The sequence below is a fragment of the Armigeres subalbatus genome, unplaced genomic scaffold (assembly GCF_024139115.2).
Source record: "Armigeres subalbatus isolate Guangzhou_Male unplaced genomic scaffold, GZ_Asu_2 Contig1208, whole genome shotgun sequence".
Lineage (NCBI taxonomy): Eukaryota > Metazoa > Arthropoda > Insecta > Diptera > Culicidae > Armigeres > Armigeres subalbatus.
The window spans coordinates 410,460-436,192 of record NW_026941966.1 but is presented as its reverse complement, the minus strand read 5'-3'; the positions used below and the strand labels follow the sequence as shown (position 1 = coordinate 436,192).

The window sequence follows — 25,733 nt, the reverse complement described above, 5'->3', positions numbered from 1 at the left end:
TTTACCAGTTTTTACCGCATCATGCGGTGGACAAGGACTGGTCCCGAGCATTACGGTGGACTGGGGCTAACCGAACAGAGTTTTTTTTTATTTCAACTTGCTACAGCGGTTACAAAATATTCAAAATATCAATGATCATACAGATCATCAAGTTGGTGTATTGATAGATTTGATTCACTTTGTAATTGAAGTAGGTATACATATACAGATCATCGACATCATGCTCCTTTGTACCTTATACTAGATAGAGCAAAAATTAAAAGAGATAATCCATCGCTAATAACTTTTCCTATGAAACCCAGCAAAAAGACGACGGGCACGCTTGTCGTAGGGCATTGAACTAACAACAGGTTCTCTGGATAAATGATTCACCTGATCACATTTTTAAAAGAAGAAGCGATCCATTTCCCGCTTCATTAAGATTGATGAAGGGAACGTCTTTGACCATTGTGCACATTGCACATTCAAGGTGTAATGACACGCGTTATGCGCGATACCGTGCGGTAAGATTCCCGGCTACCAAACAAAACATTTCGGGGTTCGATTCCCGGTCCGGTCTAAGAATTTTTGAGTTGGAATTTTTTTTTTGACTTCCCTGGGCATAAAAGTATCATCTTTTTAGCCTAAACTTGGCTCAGAAACCTCGTAGTTAATAACTGTGGAAGTGATTAAGGTCAAGCCTCCCGGAATCTAAAACTGAATGCACTCGCCAGTGCCATTGCTAGTGCATTGAAGGTCCATATTGAAAACGTGAGTACATTTAGTTTTGGATTCTAGGAGGCTTGTCCTTAATATAAGGCGGCATTGTCCCAGTGGGGGAAGTAATGCCAATAAAAACGAGAAAAAGTTCACTGTATTAGATCAGCACATAATAAACGGACACTCCAAAGGTCCAGGCATTTCTGACACTAGGATTCTGACACAAAGCGTTCACTCGCCATTCAATTAAGTTTTATCATGTTATGGCCTTCTGTGAATTATTAATTAAAAAAATTAAATTCAGAAAATCATAGGTACAAAAAGAAATTTAGGAGTTCATGGATCAATATTAAGTATAGGGGGAATGTTCCGATCTCCATCTCACAGAACATATATTTATCTCACTGCGAAAAAACCAGTTCCGTCACTTCTTTTTGTAATCATGCGTGCTCATTGTTGAAAAAAAAATCACAAAATAGGAAATAAAACAAGCTTCTTTCATTGCTTTGTGAGTTGAACATCGGAGATGTTTTTTCAGGTGCAGTACCCCTACTTACCTAAGTCTCTATTCCTAGATCATCATGAGATGTTCACAGATTGTTACAATTTGGATGATGGTTTCGTTTTAATTTCAAAATACCGTACTATGAAGTATAACGATTGGCTAAAATCAGCTTTAATATTCATCCTTTATAATTATACCGCATACTGAGACACCGTCATCGCCTTGCAAATTTGAATAACGAAATCAATTCTTCTTTCTAGGAATTCTTTAAATCACAGTTGCTTGGTCATAAAAGCGTAAAATAAGAACCCGGTACCATACAATACTCGTTACCGGCAATTCACCGCTTGAGCAGAGAAGAACGCACTGACTTAACCCAAGGCAGACGGTCATACGAATGGACCATCAAATGATACGGAAACCAGTTTCAACAATGCTCATCGTCATCCAGAGATCCTCCGAGAGTGAACGATGGAGGTATCTCTCAACATAGATTGATGATGGTTAGTTTTTTATGCTGCAAAAAAAAATAAGAGCGTGGCGCATCTCTTTGGAAGATACACCTACAGTATGGACAAAAATTGAACAATAACATATTCGATGGTATACTGCTCAACGGATACAAAACAATTATTCACAAACAACAATAAATGAACACGGTGTATCCAAATTCTAACTAAAACAAGATAATAATTTTTTTTTTTAATTGTAACCACAGTTAAGTTTACCCGTACTGCTAATCACTCAGTTTTGATAGAAGGTCGACGAATCCATAGTGGTTAATGCTACTAAATTTAAACATAAAATAACTTTTAAACCATAGAAATGACATTACTCCGAACCGATTGTTTAAATGTGTTGACGGAAGGCCGAACACCGTTATATTTTATCCTCTCCGAAACCTTTTATCAAGAACTTTTAATTTACTTTCTAGATGCTATTTTTCAATTCCGAATATTTGGATCTTTTGGTTGTTGGCATAAACCGTAATAAATGTTCAAAACTCACAAGCCTAAAATATAGACTTAATAATTTACCATATATGTAGTTAACTAAAACATATTCAACAGCAAAATTTACCATTTAGAGCGGTGTGAATTTTCCTGCACTTGCAATTCCCCCACTGTAATCCGAACGTGCGATTATATTTTTCCATTTCAACACACCTTGTGGATGTCCATCCCGCCTACATTCGCACCCGCAAGACGATGCGCGTACAACACAGTGAGATGCGTCAGTGGTGCCCCTTCGCATGCATCGATAGTATCGATTAAGCGAATCGATAGAGCGGGTGTCGAAAAAAAGGGCATTGTGTTTTAATTTTACGCTAAGTATTACACATTCTAGGAAGTAGGAAGTATTCTCAAAATCGAAGAAAATTGTTTAACGATGTGTATAGTAAGGATTTAATGTTCAAAGTTGTGGAATTTTACCAGAAGTGTTGAACGAAAGTATTGTTTGAAGAAAAATTAATATCCAGAAGGAAGCATGAAAGTAGTGACATTGTGTATTTACGTTCTCGTGATTATTTGGGTGAAAGTAAGCTCCCGTCCGACGAATGATAACTATCGGAATATTGAAATCGATTCCATTCTCAACGAAAAGGAAGGCAATGGAACGATCTATTTGTAAGTGGGCTATAAGCTGAGTATTTTGAAATATTATGATACGGCATCATTTGGAAAGATTTATTGGGGCTGTATAAAAAACAGGTCGTGATGATGCCATATTTTGGGTTGGCCAATCAAGACCTAATAAATCCGATGACAACATGATGCCAATTAATTAAATTGTTTTACAACAATAATTTCGTGATCCGTTAATCTGTAACTAAGAAAGACAGTTAACAATTTCGAAGCTTGTGGTGTAAGTGCCGATTTGAAAGAACAAATTATAATTAATCCACCTTGCTGTGATGATGCCTTTCTCGTTCGTTCAAAAGGATTGAGAGCCATATAAAAAAAGTCTGAAATAAAACTAATAGGCGCATAAGTCTTATTTTTCACATTTATTCATATTCATTGTAAAACTTCCTGTCAAACGCAACTTGTTGCAAGCAAATCGGATGAGCATAAGTGCCGAAAAAAAAGTATTTTTTTTTTCTATTTTCCTGGTTTTGAAATTAGTATTTTGGTCGTAACTTTTGATTCAAATAAAAGGCCAATTTTCAATCGGAAACAATGGGACATGCTTACCCGTTGATGAAACTTGACGCAAGTAGTTCGGCTAAGGCTAAGTGTCCGAAAATGATTGAGTTTTTTTTACGCACAGACATACTCACGCACATACATACACACACACCGACATCCATCACCTCAATTCGTCTCCGGGTCTCAATGGGTCTCCGGGCCTTCTATAAAATGCTTGTTTTCTGTGTGAACATATAGCCGGTGTGAGCATATGAATGTATACGAGAAAGGGAAAAACTTATTTATTTTTAGCTTAGCAGAAACTTATTTATTTTTAGCTTAGCAGAAATCGTATACCTAATATGATTCCAACATTAACCTTCGTATCATCGACCTCTTTTGCGCATCCAAAGTTTGGTGATGTTGTTGCTTTAAGGATTTCGACTGGATTAGTTGCTAGTAATCAGGATTTTCGGCTTTCAGTCACTTGAAAATGTTGATAATTTCAAAGCATTGCCAACGTTTCGATCCGAGGGTTTGGATCTTCATGAGGTTAGCAAGTTTAATCAACCTGACTAGTGATGTGTTGGTGACAATCCTAATTTAACCCTTTCAGACTCAAATTTTTCTAAGCGGTATTTTCGGAATTAATAAATTCATGGAAAAATAACAAAACAAGTTGAAAAATATTTTTTTCGGGATGTACTAGATCCTCTAACTTGCTATTTATAATTATCATTCGAGCTTTTTCATCACTTTAGGGTTGGATATATATTAACCCTATCCATAACATATTTCTAAAGAATAATAATAGCATCATAATGCGTCATTGAGTCCAGAACTTGCGATCTACAACCACGACTCTAGATTTTTCGTCATTCCAAATATGTTCATACCATATTCGTGAAGACCAAAAGACATGGTAAGATGGTTTTGGGATATCCTGAATCATCCAAACTTTCCTTGAGTTCAGTACTTGCTGTCTACAGCCACGACACTCGTTTTTTTGCCTAGAAGCTTGGATATACATTCTACCATGTCCGTCCATAACATACTTCAGAAGACCAGGAGACATGGAAAGGTGGTTTTAAGATATTCCGGGTCATCCAAGCCGTACTTGAGTTCATAATTTGCGATCTACAACCACCATTTTAGCTATTTTCGTCGTTCCAAGCTTGGATATGCGTTCAACTATTCTTCTGAACAGATCAACAATTTGACGCCACAATACACGGTTCGAGGCCGCATCTCTCCATCCTCACCAAGTCGTTTTGCACCTGATCTACCCACCTTACTCGCTGCGCTTCACGCCGTCTCGTACCTGCCGAATCGGAAGCGAACACCATCTTTGCAGGGTTGCTGTCCAGCATTCTTGCAACATGTCCTGTCCATCGTACCCTTCCTGCTTTAGCTACCTTCTGGATACGGGGTTCGCCGTAAAGCTGAGCGAGCTCGTGGTTCATACTTCGCCGTCACACACCGTCTTCTTGCACACTACCAAAGATGGTCCTAAGCACCCGTCTCTCGAATACTCCGAGTGCTTGCAAGTCCTCCTCGAGCACTGTCCATGATTCATGTCTGTAGGGGACTATCGGTCTTATTAGCGTCTTGTACATGACACATTTAGTTTCTTCTGGAGCCCGTAGTAAGCCACACTGCCACAGATGATGCACCTTCGTATTCCACGACTAACATTGTTATCAGCCGTTAGCAAGGATCTAAGGTAAACGAACTCCTTGACCACCTCGAAGTATCCCCGTCTATCGTGACACTGCTTCCCAGGCGGGCCCTGTAGCACTCGGTTCCGCCCACAAGCATGTACTTTGTCTTTGACGCATTCACCACCAGTCCACCTTTTATTGCTTCACGTTTCAGGCGGGTGTACAGCTCTGCCACCTTTGCAAATGTTCGGCCGACAATGTCCATATCATCTGCAAAACAAACACATTGACTGGATCTGTATCTCGTACCCCGGCTGTTACACCCGGCTCACCGCATGACACCTGCTAGCACAATGTTGAACAACAGGCACGAAAGTCCATCACCTTGTCTTAGTCCCCGGCGCGATTCGAACGAACTGGAGTTTCTTCACACAGTTTTGCACACCGTCCACCGTTGCTTTAATCAGTCTGTTAAGCTTCCCAGGGAAGCTGTTCTCGTCCATATTTTCCATAGCTCTACGTGGTCTATACTGTCGTATGCCGCCTTGAAATCAATGAACAGATGGTGCGTTGGGACCTGGTATTCACGGCCTTTTTGAAGTATTTGCCGAACAGTAAAGATCTGGTCCGTTGTTGAGCGGGCGTCAACGAAGCCGGCTTGATAACTTCCCACGAACTCATTCACTAATGGTAAAAGACGTCGGAAGATGATCTGGGATATCACTTTGTAGGCGGCATTAAGGATGGTGATCGCTCGAAAGTTCTCACACTCCAGCTTGTCGCCTTTCTTGTAGATGGGGCATATGACCCCTTCCTTCCACTCCTCCGGTAGCTGTTCAGTTTCCCAGATTTGGACTATCAGTTTGTGCAGGCAAGTGGCTAGCTTTTCCGGGCCCATCTTGATGAGCTCAGCTCCGATACCATCCTTACCAAGTGCTTTATTGCTCTTCAGCTGATGGATGGCATCCTTAACTTCCCTCAAGGTGGGGGCTGGTTGGCTTCCATTGTCTGCTGAACTGACGTAGTCTTCTCCTCCGTTGCCTTGACTTTCACCGCCTGTACTCTCAGCGCCATTCGAATGTTCCTCGTATTGCTGCTTCCACCTTTCGATCACCACATGTTCGTCCGTCAAGATGCTTCTCTCCTTATCCCTGAACATTGGATGCGTTGAGCTTCTGATAGAACTTGCGTGTTTATTGAGCACGGCACAGCTGGTTCATCTCCTCGCACTCTGCTTTTTTCAGGCGGCGTTTCTTCTCCTGAAACGGCGGGTCTGCTGTATCCGCTTCCGTCTATAACATTCCACATTCTGCCGGGTACCTTGCTGCAGCGCGACCGCCCGCGCTGCGTCCTTCTCCTCCAGAATCCTTCTGCATTATTCGTCGAACCAATCGTTCCGTCGACTTCGTCCCATACACCCGACGTTGTTCTCCGCTGCGTCGTTAATGGCTGCTTTGACTGTATTCCAGCAGTCCTCAAGAGGGGCCCCATCGAGCTCACCCTCTTCCGGCAACGCGGTACGTCGTTCGTCGTCGTAGGTCGTTCCGCGGCGGTCGTCGGTACCGAACATTGTTGATGACAGATAATTTTGGGCGCAGTTTCACCATCACCAAATAGTGGTCAGAGTCGATGTTAGCGCCACGATAAGTCCTGACGTCGATAATGTCGGAGTAGTGCCGTCCATCAATCAGAACGTGGTCGATTTGTGATTCTGTCTGCAGTGGTGATCTCCAGGTGTACCGATACGGAAGGCTGTATTGGAAATAGGTGCTGCGTATGGCCATATTCTTGAAGGCAGCGAAATCAATTAGTCGTAGGACGTTTTCGTTCGTCAGCCGGTGTGCGCTGAACTTCCCAATAGTCGGTCTAAACTCCTCCTCTTGGCCAACTTTAGCGTTCAAATCTCCTATGATGATTTTGCACATAACTTTTATTCAACATCTTCTTTCCAACATATTTTCTATATGATTTTCTAATAGTGCAGAATTATATGCGATGCATATAACAATAATCGAGGAAATTAGCTCAGTGTATAATAATAAATCCCACAAGAAACCAATGCACAATGGTCCACTGTGCCAAATTAGATGGAAATAGCTATTTTGAGCCACAAATAGTAAAATTAGAAAAAAAAACTTTGTTGCACAAAGTTGTTTTTAATAGTAAGGACCTGTTTTTGATGAAAATCAGGGTAGTCCTTATTTTCATGAAACAGAAAAATCAACTTTTTAGTTGCAGGAATAGGTGTAAACATAGTTCTGTAAAGATGTAGCTCAGGAGCATTTTTCCTATTTCAACGTAGAGTGGACCCACAAAAAACAGTTTTCCGTGAAAACTTTTTTATTTCAAATTTCTTACCGAAGTCGTCTTCAGACAACTTTTAAAGGTCTTCAAGACGCGAAAGTGGCTTGCCGATATATATGTTCATTCCCCAAAGACCCTTAGTGTCACATACCAAACGACCAAGCTCGAAAAGTTAAAGTGATGGCTATGTGTGAATGAATGTATGTGCACGAAAAAGTCACTCATATTTCGGAAACTTGTACCGCGCTAATAACACACGAAAGTTCTATGAGAAGTTGAACCTGAATGGCGATATGGCAGACAACGGTGGCGGTATGGTAATGAACCTAGGAGCACGCGCGCAGGACATGCGACTTCCGGCTCCGAATCTCCAGGAAATCCAGGAGGAGATCGGCCGGCTGAAAACAACAAAGCCCCTGGAGTTGACCAACTACCAGGAGAGCTGTTTAAACACGGTGGTGAAGCACTGGCTAAAGCGCTGCACTGGGTGATTACCAAGGTTTGGGAGGATGAGGTTCTGCCGCAGGAGTGGATGGAAGGTGTTGTGTGTCCCATCTACAAAAGGGCGATAAGCTGGATTGTAGCAACTACCGCGCAATCACATTGCTGAACGCCGCCTACAAGGTACTCTCCCAAATTTTATGCCGCCGACTAACACCAATTGCAAGAGAGTTCGTGGGGCAGTACCAGGCGGGATTTATGGGTGAACGCTCTACCACAGACCAGGTGTTCGCCATACGTCAGGTATTGCAGAAATGCCGCGAATACAACGTGCCCACACATCATCTATTTATCGACTTCAAAGCCGCATATGATACAATCGATCGGGACCAGCTATGGCAGCTAATGCACGAAAACGGATTTCCGGATAAACTGATACGGTTGATCAAGGCGACGATGGATCGGGTGATGTGCGTAGTTCGAGTTTCAGGGGCATTCTCGAGTCCCTTCGAAACCCGTAGAGGGTTACGGCAAGGTGATGGTCTTTCGTGTCTGCTATTCAACATCGCTTTGGAGGAGTAATACGAAGGGCAGGGATTGACACGAGTGGTACGATTTTCACGAAGTCCGTCCAGTTATTTGGTTTCGCCGACGACATTGATATCATGGCACGTAATTTTGAGAGGATGGAGGAAGCCTACATCAGACTGAAAAGCGAAGCTAAACGGATTGGACTAGTCATCAACACGTCGAATACGAAGTACATGATAGGAAGAGGCTCAAGAGAGGTCAATGTGAGCCACCCACCACGAGTTTCTATCGGTGGTGACGAAATCGAGGTGGTTGAAGAATTCGTGTACTTGGGCTCACTGGTGACCGCCGATAACGATACCAGCAGAGAAATTCGGAGACGCATAGTGGCTGGAAATCGTACGTACTTTGACTCCGCAAGACGCTCCGATCGAATAGGAGTTCGCCGCCGTACCAAACTGACTATCTACAAAACGCTTATAAGACCGGTAGTTCTCTACGGACACGAGACCTGGACGATGCTCGTGGAGGACCAACGCGCACTGGGAGTTTTCGAAAGGAAAGTGTTGCGTACCATCTATGGTGGGTTGCAGATGGCGGACGGTACGTGGAGGAGGCGAATGAACCACGAGTTGCATCAGCTGTTGGGAGAACCATCCATCGTTCACACCGCGAAAATCGGAAGACTGCGGTGGGCCGGGCACGTAGCCAGAATGTCGGACAGTAATCCGGTGAAAATGGTTCTCGACAACGATCCGACGGGAACAAGAAGGCGAGGTGCACAGCGGGCAAGGTGGATCGATCAGGTGGAGGACGACTTGCGGACCCTCCGCAGACTGCGTGGTTGGCGAAGTGCAGCCATGAACCGAGCTGAATGGAGAAGTCTTTTATGTGCAGCACAGGCCACTCCGGCCTTAGTCTGATGATAAATAAATAAATTTCGGAAACTTATCTTAATCGGTTGAGAAAATTATTTTGAGCTTTTTAGTGGATTGTCTTCACTTGTCATAAGACGAGTTTGTACAATCCCATTTAATTCCACCACTTAGTTGTACCTTGACAGATACGTATTTCGACCTCAACAGTAAGGTCGTCTTCAGTGTCTCGTACTTGATTCGATTTAGATACGTATCTGTCAAGGTACAATTAAGTGGTGGAATTAAATGGGATTGTACAAACTCTTCTTATGACAAGTTTAATCGGTTGTTTTCCACGGGGATTTCTATCCCATTTTTTATCATTTTTAAATTTAAGAGCTAAAAACATTTTTAAACAAAATTTTCATTTCACGAAAATAAGGACCACCCTTATTTTCATCGACACCCGAATAATGTCTTTATTATGAAAAACAACTTTTGTTGCGAATTAAACAAAATAGCTATTTCCACCTGATTTGGCTTTGTGAACCATTGTGCAATGGGATTCACTATTATAGGAACAGCAGTTAGCGAGTATTACTATTACTTGTCCATGTTCCATATAATGGAGGAAGTATTAAATCACTTAGGGAGCGTCCACAAATTACGTAACGCTTAGAGGGGGGAGGGGGGGTTGAACAAAGTGTGACGATTCATACAAAATTTTGAGAAGTTTCATACAAAAAGAGTGACATAGGGGGGGGGGTTGAAAATTCCCAATTTTTGCGTTACGTAATTAATGGATCTTCCCTTAGAAAACAATATTTTAATGAATTAATACGATTTTACCCGAAAAGCGGAAAAGAATAGCTTTCTGCCAATATATTTACAGCGCAAGAAATGTATTCCTATCAGTTGTTGCGAATTAAACAATTTGGACCTGTCACTAATTGTAACTACCTCCTTTGACGTCCTCACGTCTGTGGAGGGGACGTCCTAACGTTCTCCTTACTAGCTCATTAGGGTCTTATCTCAGGGTCGGCACGCAACACCTGCTTGAGGAAACACACGGACCTTATCTACACGGAAACGGACGTAATCAAGACGAGACAACAAGCATGCGGGAAATCGAGTAAAATGGAAATGTAGAGCACATTTTATAACATTTTTTTATTAAATTTTGAGGTTTCAATTTAAAGTTATTCTTTAAGGGGTTAGTTCTGGTTTGGCCGATCGGACACGTTGGGGCCCATTGTTGGCATGCGGCTTATTTGGACGTACATTGTCTGCCTACTACCTGCTTCTATATTTACCGCTACAGCAATACAGGACTCTGCTCCAGAAGCCAGAGTGGGTTCGCTTTCAAGCCGGGTTATGGTTGGACACGTAGAACTTGCTTGGAACCTTCAGTTGATCGGATGACGATTCAACACGGTCGGGAGGTTAAAATTTCTCGTGGTCCCGTAGTCGCGGAATTTTCTGCTAGACAACTACCAAGCACGACACCGGCCGTCCACGGCTGCTGGTGGTCTCGGGATGTGGGTATTGGTTGGAGACGTAGAATCTCGTGCTCATCGGAGGCTGACCTGCCAATGTCAGGACACTGGTAATTTTGTAACCGTGTACCTTCGGCCGCAAGGTGAATAAGACTTGCTGATAATGGTGCTGCACTGAGGCTTCTCTGGGCCTAGGTGAGTCGTGGATGCCGGTCTATCACCACCGGGTGACAAAGAAAACAGCGTAACGAGGTTCCGGCCGGATGACGACAATACAAGGCGTGATTTGTAGACGGCCCTTAAGGTATCCCAGGCGACCTGGTAACTTGATGCGGCACTTATTACAGTCAGATGATGCTCTGGTGGGCCGGTGAATACTCAAATAAATTGAAGATGTATGTGGGTATTCATGGTCTCTAAAATACTACGTGCGAAGTCTTACAATTCTTAGTTAATTCTTTATGATACTGAAACCCGTGCCAGCTTGATGCCTCATTGTTACCTTATACGGTAACATAATACTATTATTTCTGGTACGTCGACTCTAATGATTTTGTCAACTATTTTTATCGCGATAATCTTCCTTAGCTTAGCATAAAATCATATTGCAGAAGAGATCATTTTCTCTTGGCCTTTTCTAGACTAATTCGTACATTCGGAAGAGAATCTATATACATAAAACCCAGATTAATCCACCTAGCGGTGATGGTGCCTTTCTCGACCTTCGTAAAATGTGTGTGCTTGAAAAAGATGAGCTAGTGGCTAGAGTAAAAAGACAAATTTCTTTGTCCGTTCTATGAAAATCAGATTATTTATGGCAAAGATATTGTAGATCCAGTTGAAAACCGAAAATCATATTTTGTCCCATTTCCGGATGTCGCAACTGCATCGCGAGTGGTGCCCGACTATGGCACAGTTGCGCACAGGAGTCTGCGAAGCGGCCATGTTTTTGATGCCAGCATCATAATCATCGATTAATTTAACAGGAAGACGTAATTATAGTCATCGAAAACCTCCCATTGAAAATATGTTTCAAATATCTTAATATTTTGGCAAAGTAGGGCGCTTGGTGCCGATCGAAATATGAACATTTTTCAAAGGTGTCAATATTCTTGTTCAAATACACCTCGTATTCATACTTTCGCCCAAGTTCTCGAAAAATGGTGAGAAATATTTACGTCCATTTGGAAAAATCAGTTCGGAATAATGGTTTGTTTACAAAATAGAATTGTCAGTGGGAAACCCAATTTCAATAGAACAATGGGAAACTCAAAGATGTTGGCTATTGTCAAACGTAGTGGGTAGGATTGGGGGTGCCAGATACCTGGTTGCGCACTACTCGCGATGCAGTTGCAACATCCGGAAATGCGAGAAAATGCGATTTCGCGGGACCTCGGTTCGGTTTTCAGCTTGATCTACAATATGCTAATAAGAATTTCGACATTTTTGTTTCCTTTTCCAATCTTTTTGACGTACATAACCCTGTTTTATTTCACCCAGTCATATATTTTAAGGATATCACTTTTGGATGTTAGTTGAACTGAAGCTCCGACTACACAAAAGAAAACGAAAATGTCATTCCCATCACGCGAGCGGAGGGCAATATTTGTTATGATATAAATCTCATGACCGTCTTTCTGCCAAACTCCCGTATGAAGTGGAGAGACAGAGACATCATCTCAGTTCGTCGAGCTGAATCGATTGGTATATATTGTATTTTCCAGTTGAAAACCAGTGAGCTCTCGCGACAATCGATTTTTCTCCGTTTCCTTTTGTCGCAACTACGTCGCGACTAGTGCGCATCATGGCGCACGGCGGTGGCATAGATGCGCACTAGTCGCGATGCAGTTGCGACATCAGGAAATAAGGAAAAACTCAATCGTCGCGAGAGCTCACTTCGGTTTTCAACTGGAAGCACAATAACACTATGGGTCTCCAGGCCTTCTGTAAAAGTTTGGTTTTTGAGCGAACATACAGCCTTTTTCGTATAAAAAGGCTAAAATGGTGTTTCGGCCATAACTTCCGATCCCATAGTCCGATCTAGCCAATTTTCAATAGGAAACAATGGGACAGGATTCTGCGTCGAATGCAACTTGTTTCGTGTGAATCGATTAAGGTTAGGTGTCCGAAAAATAGGTGACATTTTTTAGCGATTTTTCCATAAAAAAAACCCAGATTAATCCACCTAGCGGTGATGGTGCCTTTCTCGACCTTCGTAAAATGTGTGTGCTTGAAAAAAGATGAGCTAGTGGCTAGGAGTAAAAAAGACAAATTTCTTTGTCCGTTCTATGAAAATCAGATTATTTATGGCAAAGATATTGTAGATCCAGTTGAAAACCGAAAATCATATTTTGTCCCATTTCCGGATGTCGCAACTGCATCGCGAGTGGTGCCCGACTATGGCACAGTTGCGCACTAATCGCGATGCAGTTGCAACATCCGGAAATGCGATTTCGCGGGACCTCGGTTCGGTTTTCAGCTTGATCTACAATATGCTAATAAGAATTTCGACATTTTTGTTTCCTTTTCCAATCTTTTGACGTACATAACCCTGTTTTATTTCACCCAGTCATATATTTTAAGGATATCACTTTTGGATGTTAGTTGAACTGAAGTCTCCGACTACACAAAAGAAAACGAAAATGTCATTCCCATCACGCGAGCGGAGGGCAATATTTGTTATGATATAAATCTCATGACCGTCTTTCCGCCAAACTCCCGTATGAAGTGGGAGAGACAGAGACATCATCTCAGTTCGTCGAGCTGAATCGATTGGTATATAACACTATGGGTCTCCAGGCCTTCTGTAAAAGTTTGGTTTTGGAGCGAACATACAGCCTTTTCGTATAAAAAGGCTAAAATGGTGTTTCGGCCATAACTTCCGATCCCATAGTCCGATCTAGCCAATTTTCAATAGGAAACAATGGGACAGGATTCTGCGTCGAATGCAACTTGTTGCGTGTGAATCGATTAAGGTTAGGTGTCCGAAAAATAGGTGACATTTTTTGCGATTTTTATGAAAAAAGGTATTTTGGTCATAACTTCCGATCCCATAGTCTGACCTGTCCAATTTTCAATAGGAAATAATGGGAAAGGATTTTGCGTCGAATGCAATTTGTTGCGAGCAAATCGGTTGAGAATAAGTGCCTGAAAATGAGTGACATTTCTCACGCAATATTTTCGTATGAATTTGTATTTTGGCCATAACTCTCGATCCCATAGTCCGATCTGGCCAATTTCAAACAGGAAATAATGGGACAGGATTCTGCGTCGAATGCAACTTGTTGCGAGCAAATCGGTTGAGGATAAGTGTCCGAAAATGAGTGACGTTTTTTACGCAATTTTTTTGTATGAATTTGTATTTTGACCATAACTTTCGATCCCATAGTCCGATCTGGCCAATTTCAAATAGGAAACAATGGGACAGGATTCTGCGTCGAATGCAACTTGTTGCGAGCAAATCGGTTGAGGATAAGTGCCCGAAAATGAGTGACATTTTTTACACGATTTTTCGTATGATTTTGTGTTTTGGCTATAACTTTTGATCCCATAGTCCGATCTGGCCAATTTCAAATAAGAATCAATTGGACAGGATTCTGCGTCGAATGCAACTTGTTGCGAGCAAATCGGTTGAGGATAAGTGTCCGAAAATGAGTGACATTTTTTACGCGATTTTTTCGCAGGATTTTGTATTTTGGCCATAACTTTCGATCCCATAGTCCGATCTGGCCAATTTCAAATAGGAAACAATGGGACAGGATTCTGCGTCGAATGCAACTTGTTGCGAGCAAATCGGTTGAGAATAAGTGCTTAAAAAAATGAGTGACATTTTTTACGCGATTTTTTCGTATGATTTTGTATTTTGGCCATAATTTTCGATCCCATAGTCCGATCTGGCCAATTTCAAATAGGAATCAATGGGATAGGATTCTGCGTCGAATGAAACTTGTTGCAAGCAAATCGGTTGAGGATAAGTGTCCGAAAAGTGAGTGACATTTTTTACGCGATTTTTTCAAATGAATTTGTATTTTGGCCATAACTTCTGATCCCATAGTTCGATCTGGCCAATTTCAAATAGGAAACAATGGGACAGGATTCTGCGCCGAATGCAACTTGTTGCGAGTAAATCGGTTGAGGATAAGTGCCCGAAAAATGAGTGACATTTTGTTGAGTAGTTTTGCGCACACACACACACACATACACACACATACACACACACACACACACACACACACACAGACATCACCTCGATTCGTCGAACTGAGTCGATTGGTATATAACACTATGGGTCTCCGGGCCTTCTATAAAAAGTTTGTTTTTGGAGCGATCATATAGCCTTTACCGTATACTTAGTATACGAGAAAGGCAAAAAGGTATTTTGGTCATAACTTCCAATCCCATAGTCCGACCTGTCCAATTTTTAATAGGAAACAATGGGAAAGGATTTTGCGTCGAATGCAATTTGTTGCGAGCAAATCGGTTGAGAATAAGTGCCTGAAAAATGAGTGACATTTCTTACGCAATATTTTCGTATGAATTTGTATTTTGGCCTTAACTCTCGATCCCATAGTCCGATCTGGCCAATTTCAAATAGGAAACAATGGGACAGGATTCTGCGTCGAATGCAACTTGTTGCGAGCAAATCGGTTGAGGATAAGTGCCCGAAAAATGAGTGACATTTTTTTCGTATGATTTTGTGTTTTGGCCATAACTTTTGATCCCATAGTCCGATCGGGCCAATTTCAAATAGGAAATAATGGGACAGGATTCTGCGTCGAATGCAACTTGTTGCGAGCAAATCGGTTGAGGATAAGTGCCCGAAAAATGAGTGACATTTTTTACACGATTTTTCGTATGATTTTGTGTTTTGGCCATAACTTTTGATCCCATAGTCCGATCTGGCCAATTTCAAATAGGAAACAATGGGACAGGATTCTGCGTCGAATGCAACTTGTTGCGAGCAAATCGGTTGAGGATAAGTGCCCGAAAAATGAGTGACATTTTTTACGCGATTTTTTCGTATGATTTTGTATTTTGGTCATAACTTTCGATCCCATAGTCCGATCTTGCCAATTTCAAATAGGAAACAATGGGACAGGATTCTGCGTCGAATGCAACTTGTTGCGAGCAAATCGGTTGAGGATAAGTGCCCGAAAAATGAGTGACATTTTTTAAGCGATTTTTTCAAATGAATTTGTATTTTGGCCATAACTCTCGATCCCATAGTCCGATCTCGCCAATTTCAAATAGGAAACAATGGGACAGGATTCTGCGTCGAATGCAACTTGTTGCGAGCAAATCGGTTGAGGATAAGTGCCCGAAAAATGAGTGACATTTTGTTGAGTAGTTTTGCGCACACACACACACACACATACACACACACATACACACACACACACACACACACACACAGACATCACCTCGATTCGTCGAACTGAGTCGATTGGTATATAACACTATGGGTCTCCGGGCCTTCTATAAAAAGTTTGTTTTTGGAGCGATCATATAGCCTTTACCGTATACTTAGTATACGAGAAAGGCAAAAATGAATTACTGTCTGTCTGACCCTCATAGACTCGGAAACTACTGAACCGATTGGCGTGAAAATTTGTATGCAGAGGTTTTCGGGGCCGGGGTTCTTAAGATGGTTCGAGTTCAATTTTCATAATTCGATTATTATTCAAGCGAACGTAACCAAATCTGGCATATGGCGGTTTTGGAAGGGAAGATATGTTTCTGTGGTGGTTCGAAACCCCTCCCCTTCTGGAAAGTGGGGGTCCCATACAAATGAAACTCGATAACTAACAAGAGAATAAATCAATTTTAGGCTAAACGAAGCCCTTCGGGTCTGGTAGTTTATAATATACGTCGTTCGTTAAGAATAATAGACGTCACTAAAGAATAGCCTAAGCCATGAAGAAGACAGAATTATGCTTCCAAGCCAATCGGCATTATACCGATGATGATCTACCTTGAACAAATGCCCTCGGTTTTATAGTAGCTTTTACTTTGGTTGCTCATTTTAAACGCCTTATTTGGAGGATCAATACATAAGAGTATAAAATATCTTTGGTTGTACGAGAAATTATCGAAGGTCAATAGGTTGAAATTACAAAAAGATAATTAGGACAAAATAAGCAATGCACCAAAGTTTGAGGTTTTATTCTAGACTTTCATTGTTTAAATCATGGGCTGTTCTTTCGATATTTGAATATTAATGTTTATTCGTGTTTCACCTAATAATAATTCATTATAGTATTTTTCCTTCTTTTTAAATATTTAATGTTCTTTGGAAGTCATACATTTTTATCATTATTGTTAATTGCGTGTTAATATTGCATTCTGAAATTTAGCCTTCTTCCAAACATAGTCTGCTCTACAGAGTTATTTTTGTCAAGGTGATTACAGAATGTATTATTTTTTCATACTTTCGACCTTGCGTCCCTTAGGTCATTCTTTTGTAATTTCGACCCTTTGTCCCTTCGTGTTCTAAAAGAAACAGCCGTATACTTTTATGCCCTCATACAAGCAAATAAAGAAACAAAGATATGTACAAAAATGAGCGTGAATGAATGAAAAATAAAAATATTTTTCATATATCGAGTGCACCCGATTCTTTTTTACACGGTTGGGTTTTAGTCGATTATGACCTTTAGCGTCAATGAAACTATGAATTCACCCCACGAAATAAGTTGCATGACTTTTTAGGGGCTACTTTTGATGATAAAGCAAAAGAAATACTGGTGCAAAACAAAGGTTTACCTTCATTTAAGGATATCAAAAACAACATTTACCATACAAAAGTTTCAATAGCTGAAAAAACCTTGAGATTGGCCCTTGAAGGTTTTTCTCGTTTTGATAAGCAGTGGTAATCTGATTTTTAGAGGGTCTATGTAAAAAAGCAAAAAATAGTATTTTACCAAAATGCTGAAGTCATAATATGCCTATAAACAGAATTTATGTTTCAAAATATTGAAAAACTCAAGTGTACAAAGTAGTCCCGCATGTCAAAGAAGCCCCGCACGACGGTATGCTAAACAAGTATATGCATCATTAAACTTCAATGGAAAAAAATTCTTCTAAAATAATATTCTGTTTGGCTGTGTCGCCGGCGTTTGGGTTTTTTCGGGCGAATGGCATTTGTGCATCTGTTACATTCGGGCGTTTGTCATTCGGTCGAATGAAATTTGGGCGTTTGTGATAGAATCATTTAAAAGTATGAGAAACACCAATGCTTATTTCATCCAATTTTTTTGCAGGTTGCATTCGACGCGAAATGCAGCATAGTGTTTCCGATTGAAAAGTGTCCCCGTCGGTTCCGGTTGCGTGCTGGGGTTATTGAAAATATCTTTGTTTTCTCCCAAGAGTAGCCCCTTGGAAAAAAAATTCAAAATCGTAACAAATGGTTGTATGACATTCGCCTGAAAGTCATTTGCCAGAAGGCCTTTTGCCAGAATGGACAATTCCCCAGAAAGGCGTTTGCTAGAATGCACCATTTACCAGAAAGCCATTCGCCAGAATGCACCATTCCCCAGAATTGGTCATGCACGCATTTGCCCAGTATGCGCAATAATTCATAACGCCGTGAACTTTTGGCATAACTGTGAACTGTGTCGAAAGGGATGGTCATTTAGCATATGGGACATTTTTCATTATTTTGCTTTGTTGTTGTTTTGAGTTGTTTTCTAGTGAGGAATATAACACCGTATCGGTCGATAATAGTACTGAAAAGACGTAATTCATTCGAAGAAAGCATACATAAGCCGGGTATAGCCACTTGATCCTTTCTTTCAAATAGGTGTTTGTATGGATTGCAATGGTGGATATGATTCCTTATTAAAAAATAGGCGCTTGCCAGGATTGAAGAAATGGTGGATGTGATCCTTTCTTCAAAAATAGATGTTTGCCAGGATTAAAGCAATGGTGGGTATGATCCCTTCTTTAAGAGAAGGCGCTTGCCCGGATTAAGACATGGTGAATAGGGGAGGAGAAGACCACCAGCTGTCATCAAGAGAAAAAGTCGAATCATTGAATTTTCACACGGTGTGGTATAAGAAATGAAGTTTTTTTTTGTTATAAAACAAAAATTAAGGACGTTTCTCGAAAAAATCCTTGTTTACGGGGTTAGAATTTCAAAAGCACACAAACTAGACATGATATCTCGATTTTTATATTGTTTTTCGAATAAGCAGTTAATGCTTAAGATTGTTTAATTTCTAACCCCAAAAACTAAAAAATTGTTTGACAAAAAATGTCTATAACGTTCTAGAGACATTTTAATTCTCATTTTCTATATCATGCCATGTCAATTTTCCATGGTTCTACTTTTTCTCTAAACTTTTCCAGGTGGCAGCACTGATGAAGGAACCTCCCCCATGCGAGCCCTTGTTAAACAATAGGCGCTTGCCGAATTATGGTAATGGTGGATGTGACTCCTTCTTTAAAAGCAGGTGCTTGCCCGGAATAAAGCAATGGTGGATGTGATTCCTTCTTTAAAGATAGCGCTTGCAAAGATTAAGGCAATGCTGGATGTAAATCCTTCTTTAAAAGTAGGCTCTTGCCTGGATTAAGGCAATGATGAATGATGAATGTGGTCCCTTCTTTTACAGCAGGCGCTTGCCGGGATTAATGAAATGGAAAATGTGGTTTCTTCTTGCAAAGTAGGCACTTGCCCGGATGAAGGCAATGGTGGATGTTGTTCCTTCTTTAAAAGTAGGCGCTTGTTCGGATTGAGGCAGTAGTGGATGTGATCTCATCTTTGAAAAAAGGCGTTTGCTAGAAATAAAGTAATGGTGGATAGGAACCACTAAGAAAAAATAAGGAGATTGCTCCGATTAAGGCACGAGTACATGTTATCTCTTCTTAAAAAGTAGGTATTTGTCCGTGCCCGTGTTTGAATATGGCAATTGTGGATATGATTTCTTCTTTAGAAGTAAACATTTTACCTAGACTTGTAGATATAACTTCTTCAATAGGTGTCCAGTATGACTTAAAGTGATATATCCAATTGTAGATATGATTCGATTATTGAAATGAAGTCGGCGTCTGGAACGAGGCGAAGAAATATGATATCCATTCGTAAACAGATTGTTTGGTTTTAAACAAATATTATTGTAATTTTTACAAATAGTATCTATCTCTCTGAAAATTGTCTAATATGTTAAATAATATCTTTTATGAAAATTAATTATACCGAAAATCCCTTTATTAGTGAATAATGCCAAATACCCGTTATGCAAAATTACTTTCTTAATATAATTATTTTCCTATTCTTTTCGAAATTTCCAGTTTTACTATTTCTAGGGAATGGTACATTCTGGCAAATTGCATTCTGGCAAATGGTCTATTCTGGGGAATGGCTTTCTCGCATATGGTCCATTCTGGCAAATGGGTTTCTGGAAAAAAATATTCTGGCAAATGTCTTACAATCGTAGCAAATAGATATTAGTGAAATGTACTCTTATTAACGCAAATACACTGGCCGGCAAAATAAAGTGCCCACTTGCCGTTTTCCTTACAAAATGGTCAAAGGTTTGGAGCTCTAGATCGCGGTTGCCCATAAACCGATTTAGCAGAAAATTTTACCTACGCTCAGATATAACTTGAATTTTACCATACGTAAAGATTGATTCACATGGTAAAAAAATACTGCAGTAATACCAAAATGGGGTTAGGGACAAAAGGTCGAAAGACAAAAGGTCGAAAGGACAACAAGTCGAAAGACAAAAGGTCGAAAGGACAAAAGGTCGAGAGGGACAAAAGGTCGAAAGAAACAAAAGGTCAATAAGATCTAAATTACACAATTTTCAACAAATAATTAAATTCATTCAGTAAGTACAATTAATAGATGGATGTTTGGGATTTCTAAATGTCACATCGATCTGTCAAAATGACGCACGCCGCACATCAAATACATCAATGCGCGCCTGCGCCTACTTGACTGATCGAAGTGACATTTAGAAAACCTTGATATACATCTATTATTTGCACTCATTAAATGCATTTTATTTAATTGTTAAAAATAGTGAAAAATAAAAAGACAATGTATAGGACAACTCTGTTTCGCGCAATACATGTTTTATTCATTTCCTAAATCAACAATCTGTTTTATCTCTAACAGAACAATCTAGATATTCATAATATTGTTTCATAGTAATTTCTCCTTCTTTGAAAATGGCTCATTCTTCAACTTTGATTGATGAGCTGAGTGTGTTATTATATCTGCTTGTAGTTAAATGCATAGCACAAATTTCTTTGGAATACACCCAACTTGTTATCAACTTGTTCTTGATCTAAATTTTGTCCTTTTTGACCTTTTGTCTTTTCGACTTTTTGTCCCTTTCAACCTTCTGTACCTTTTGTCCCGTTCGACCTTTTGTCTTTTCGACCTTTTGTCTTTTCGACCTTTTGTCTTTCGACCTTTTGTCTTTCGACCTTTTGTCTTTTCGACCTTATGTCTTTTGACCTTTTGTCATAGATTCACCAATATTATTTTTTGGCAAAAAATGCAGGCCACTGTAAGACGAGCTCGATGGTCTAGTGACTACCGCTTCTGCCTTATAAGCAGGAGGTCGTGGGTTCAAGTCCAGGCTCGTTCCTTTCTTTATATTATTATCTTAATATTTATATCTTAGTTCTTTCTGTGTTTCACGTTCTACCAAAACGATTCCTACTGTTATAACCTACCACACTAACAAATCCAAAACCTCCCGTGGCACTTATGACAGGTCGTAAAGTTCTCTGCATCTTTCTTAAGTAGGTGTCCAGCTCACCATCCTTCCCCTTCCTCAGCATTCGCAAGGGCCTGGTCAGGACAGATCTCGACAAATTGGAAAGTGCTTCTATCTAAGAGATAGTAATTAGTCCCAAATCAATGTCTGTGATAACGGATTAAAGTGATGGTAATCTCATAGAATAGTCCACGCTTGTACCACCTACGAATTTGTGCGAAATGCTCAATGCTAATGCTAATGTTAATGCAAAAAAAAAAAAATGCAGGCCGCTGTAGATGAAAATTGATGAAAATAGTTTTTCTCATTACTTTTAACCTGGGAGCTGCGAACTCGATCGAATCAAATTTTCAAGATGATTTGCGTTAAACCCGCAAATTTATTTTCAGTGTTCACATATTACGATTTTTTCAAATCGAATTATCATTATGTTTATCTTTATTAAATAAATTGCAAAGAGCTCGTCGATTTACTGCATTGAATAAATTAGCTTACCGAATGTTAAATGAATCACGCTGTTTACTTATATTGAATTCCTCGATATATTTGACATAACCCCAGAAAATTTAAAATTGTATCAAACGAACTAAAATTAGTATGAGATGACTTATACGTGTACTTTCTCGGCCATGCTCAAAGTGCTCAATACCTCTGGAGATTTTTTGACAACCGTTTTAACTCTATCCTTAGCCCCAAGTTTTTTTTACAATACACGAGAAAAGCACTATCACTGCTAGGTGGATTATTCTAAGTTTTTTTCATGAAGAATCATGAAATTCGATATGTCGCATGCTTCGTTCTTTTCAAAAACCGAGTTCATAACTTTCATAAGATCTCCGATGTCTGCCACATCACCAATTAGGTATTCTTCATAGTTCTGCAGCGGCCATCTCTGGATCACCACACGTTCGATCATAGGAAGGATTCTGTTTACGATCATACACATATCAGGCTGTGACATGTGGCCATTACTTAAACAATTTAAGGACAAACATCCTGTAATTCAAATTTAAATGAATTCGCGTTTTCAACTGCACACAACTTAATACGGAAGCAACGCACAACGGTTAATTATTATTATTATTTCAACTTTACTACGTGAGCATATTAAAAGACATTCCAATATAATAGAAAGTTGGACTTAAAGACCAAATAAAACTTAACCAGTGAACATTTTTAACAACCAACAATCTTGTTCATTTATTTTATTACTAGTTAAGCACCAATTTAACGCATCACATTCCATTACCCAACCAACGAAGTCAAGGTTTTTAAATCAATTCTATTTCCAACTATTCCCCCATTCTCAAAGTTCTCATCAGCAGTCAATTGATGTTGTCTGAAAGCATTCAAGTGCAGAACACAATTAGTCAACATTTACATTACCCATCCAGTCGAACTATTCAGTTTTACCTGTAACCGTTCTCATCAGCTGTATATCTAAATCGAAACAGCTGACCATCAGGGGACTTATATCCATATCTGCCTGACACGTACCACACAGGTTCTTTGCTTTTATCTACAGATGTTTTGTACCGCCCTCTTTCGTACCGAAACTGACCATCACTCAGTGTATATCTACAATAAAAAAGACTTGGAGTCAGATTTAATTTTCACGAAATAAAAATACTAACACCTACGATAGCAGATAACTGTCTTCGTGTAATCTGTTGATATAGTTATTGATAACAACTTCACTTTCTTCAGCATTTTCGCTTCCTTGTGCTCGTTCGAACCGTAAGAAAACTAAACAAGCAAACCAAACAACACGAACTAAACGGAGCCCCATGTTCATCTTTCTTAGGCAAATGATCGTACTAGAGTGATCGTTCTATATCTCAGCGATATCATTCGAAGTAACCATGCCGTCTCGATCACCAGCACATCAATACTCGCTGAAGGCAGAAGAGTCCCATAAGCGTAGTAACTGACATTAGGTCTTCCAAAAAAAATGCTAAAAAAATCCCAAACATTAGCGAACGGGGCATGATTTCCATTTCAATGAAACCGGTTTTTATTAGCCCTCCACGCTTGAATAGACCTGCCTCCGAAAAAATCGAAACGATGCAGTGAGTCGTGACGTCACAAGAATCGCCTGGTCATGGCATTAGTGAAACAATGTAAGGGAATAATGCAATCCTATCAAGACTTCAAGGAAATTGAATCTTATTAATCAAGTCATCACCGTGAAACAGCAAAACACATCTGCCGATACAGTGTCACCATGCATGCAACTATCTATTCGCTTTGGTTATGAAACACATCCGCAAAAAAGGGGATTACCATCGTTTGTGGTTTCTCCCTGTTACCCGAAATATTGTCTGAACGCCAAAAGAGCATTATCCGATCCAGTTATTTCGGAAGCTGAACAGGTGTGCTGAGTATATATGTTCTCTACAAAAACGAAATCATGTACCGTAATTGTTATATTTCAATCAACATAGCTAACACTTAACTAAACTTCCGTAGCAATATGATCCCGACTCAACTTATGAGAAGTACAGTAAAAGACACAGATCTTGTTACATTCAGGTGGATATTTTTTCTTCCTTTCACCATGTAACAATAACAGAAAGCTGTTTAGCTTGTGCCCCTAATTTCGTAAGGCTAAGCTAATTTCCTGTAAGTAAACGTACACATACAAGCTAGCGCATCCTTCAAGCAGTGCTACATTTTTGATCTCGTTTCCATAGCATGACTTGATGTTTTCAATTTTTTATGCTCTACACGAGGCAGCACCCATGGTACTGTCATCTGATATTGAGCAATCTTAAGTCAATTAACCTTTCAACGCGCACGTTCCTGTTTTTTTTTTGTGAATAAGCATAAATAACTATATTATCATCCGCAGGTGGGATGATGATTGCTCAGTGGAGTGAAGCAGTGAAAATGAGATGAATCAAGTTCATACTGGTTGGTACCGAACAATGTATGTTGTGATCATGGCAGAGTTAAATTAATTTTGATTAGAAGAGATGAATGGGGTCTCCAGTAGCCATGCGAGCAAAGACGTAGGATTTCCAATCCGGAGATGGCGAGTTCGATTCTCGATCCGGTCTAGGGTAGTTTTCGAGTTGGAAACATTCTCGACTCTCTGGGCATAGTGTAAAATGCTACACAAATTACATACTCATGCAATGGCGGGCATAGAAAAGCTTTCAATTGAAATCTGAGAAAATGCTAATAGGATACTAAGTTGAAAAGCAGGCCAAGTTCCAGTTGGAATGTAGAGCCATTGAAGAAGAAAAAGAAGAAGAAGAAGAAGAAGAAGAAGAAGAGAAGAGTTGAAGCACCGAATCTTGTTTTTTGATTAAATTATTTAGGAAAATAGGAGGATGCTCTATTTTTTATGAACATCTATATTCGATGTAGAAAGCCAACACGACGACAGAAAAATCTATTTAATATTGATAGTCAAACAGAGGAATAAACAAAATCTTAAAATAGGTTGATTGAACGTATGCGTAAGGTTATAGATGTCAGTGTAATATTTTATAGACTCGAAAACTACTGAACCAATCGGCGTGAAAATTTGTATGCGGAGGTTTTTGGGACCGGGAAGGCTCTTATGATGGTTCGACATCCCTCCCACTTCTGGAAATCATGAAAATGGAACCAGATTTGGCATTTGGTGGTTTTGGAAGGCAGAAAATGTTTCAGTGGTGATTCGAGACCTCTTTCCCCTCTGGAAAGGGGCTGTCATGCAAATTAAACAGCAAACGTTTGACATTTTTGCACATGATTTTATTTTAAACCTTTTATTCTATAATTTATTTTATTTATCGATTTTCATATCTCACAGGCATGTTCTTTCCGACGGTACAATGGTTCGACGAAAAACTTACCGAAAAGTAGTGAATGGCGTTGAAGTTGTTGTAGAAGAAGGCTCATACTCCTTTATTGGCCCGAACAATCTTCTTTACAAGACCACCTACACGGCAGATGAACGAGGATATCGGGCAAAAAGTTCTAGTAAATATAATTTCCTTCGAACATCCACTACTCTATACTAACAATGGATTATTATTACAGTTTCCAACGCAACAGGTTCGTTCGTAGAAGACTCCATTGATTCGAAAGTACTCATCTCCCTTCTCGGATAAAGGAAATATAATAATTAGCTGAAAAAATAAACATTACTTCCTGCATCCGAAAGCCGCATGTGTTTAACCTTTGATCTAATCACTCAACATCAACATCCGCAAAGCAACGAACCCCCTCTGCATGCATGATTACACATCCCAACAACAAAGATTGAAACTGGACCATCCGGATCAAGTTCCGTTGACCCTGCCTCACTCAGTGGCATCATTGAGATCAAATTCATCATCCTATTCAACTGACCACCCTGTACCCTCCAATAGTCTTTTCGACAGTATT

At 40.0% G+C, this 25,733-nt stretch overlaps 2 protein-coding genes across 2 annotated transcripts; one reads left to right on the top strand and one right to left on the bottom strand.

The window, feature by feature from the left end:
• The first annotated feature begins 2,442 nt into the window (after positions 1–2,442).
• On the top strand, positions 2,443–25,500 carry LOC134202414 (uncharacterized). Its single transcript, XM_062677415.1, has 3 exons — positions 2,443–2,832; positions 25,156–25,325; positions 25,386–25,500. Exons 1-3 carry the CDS (start codon positions 2,693–2,695, stop codon positions 25,454–25,456), a joined length of 381 nt encoding a protein of 126 aa, XP_062533399.1. The 5' UTR covers positions 2,443–2,692; the 3' UTR covers positions 25,457–25,500.
• On the bottom strand, positions 22,574–23,275 carry LOC134202417 (larval cuticle protein 16/17-like). Its single transcript, XM_062677419.1, has 3 exons — positions 22,994–23,275; positions 22,767–22,931; positions 22,574–22,692 (listed from the first exon to the last, which is right to left on the bottom strand). The coding sequence occupies exons 1-3, from the start codon at positions 23,146–23,148 to the stop codon at positions 22,599–22,601; spliced, it is 414 nt and encodes a 137-aa protein (XP_062533403.1). The 5' UTR covers positions 23,149–23,275; the 3' UTR covers positions 22,574–22,598.
• Positions 25,501–25,733: the final 233 nt, after the last annotated feature.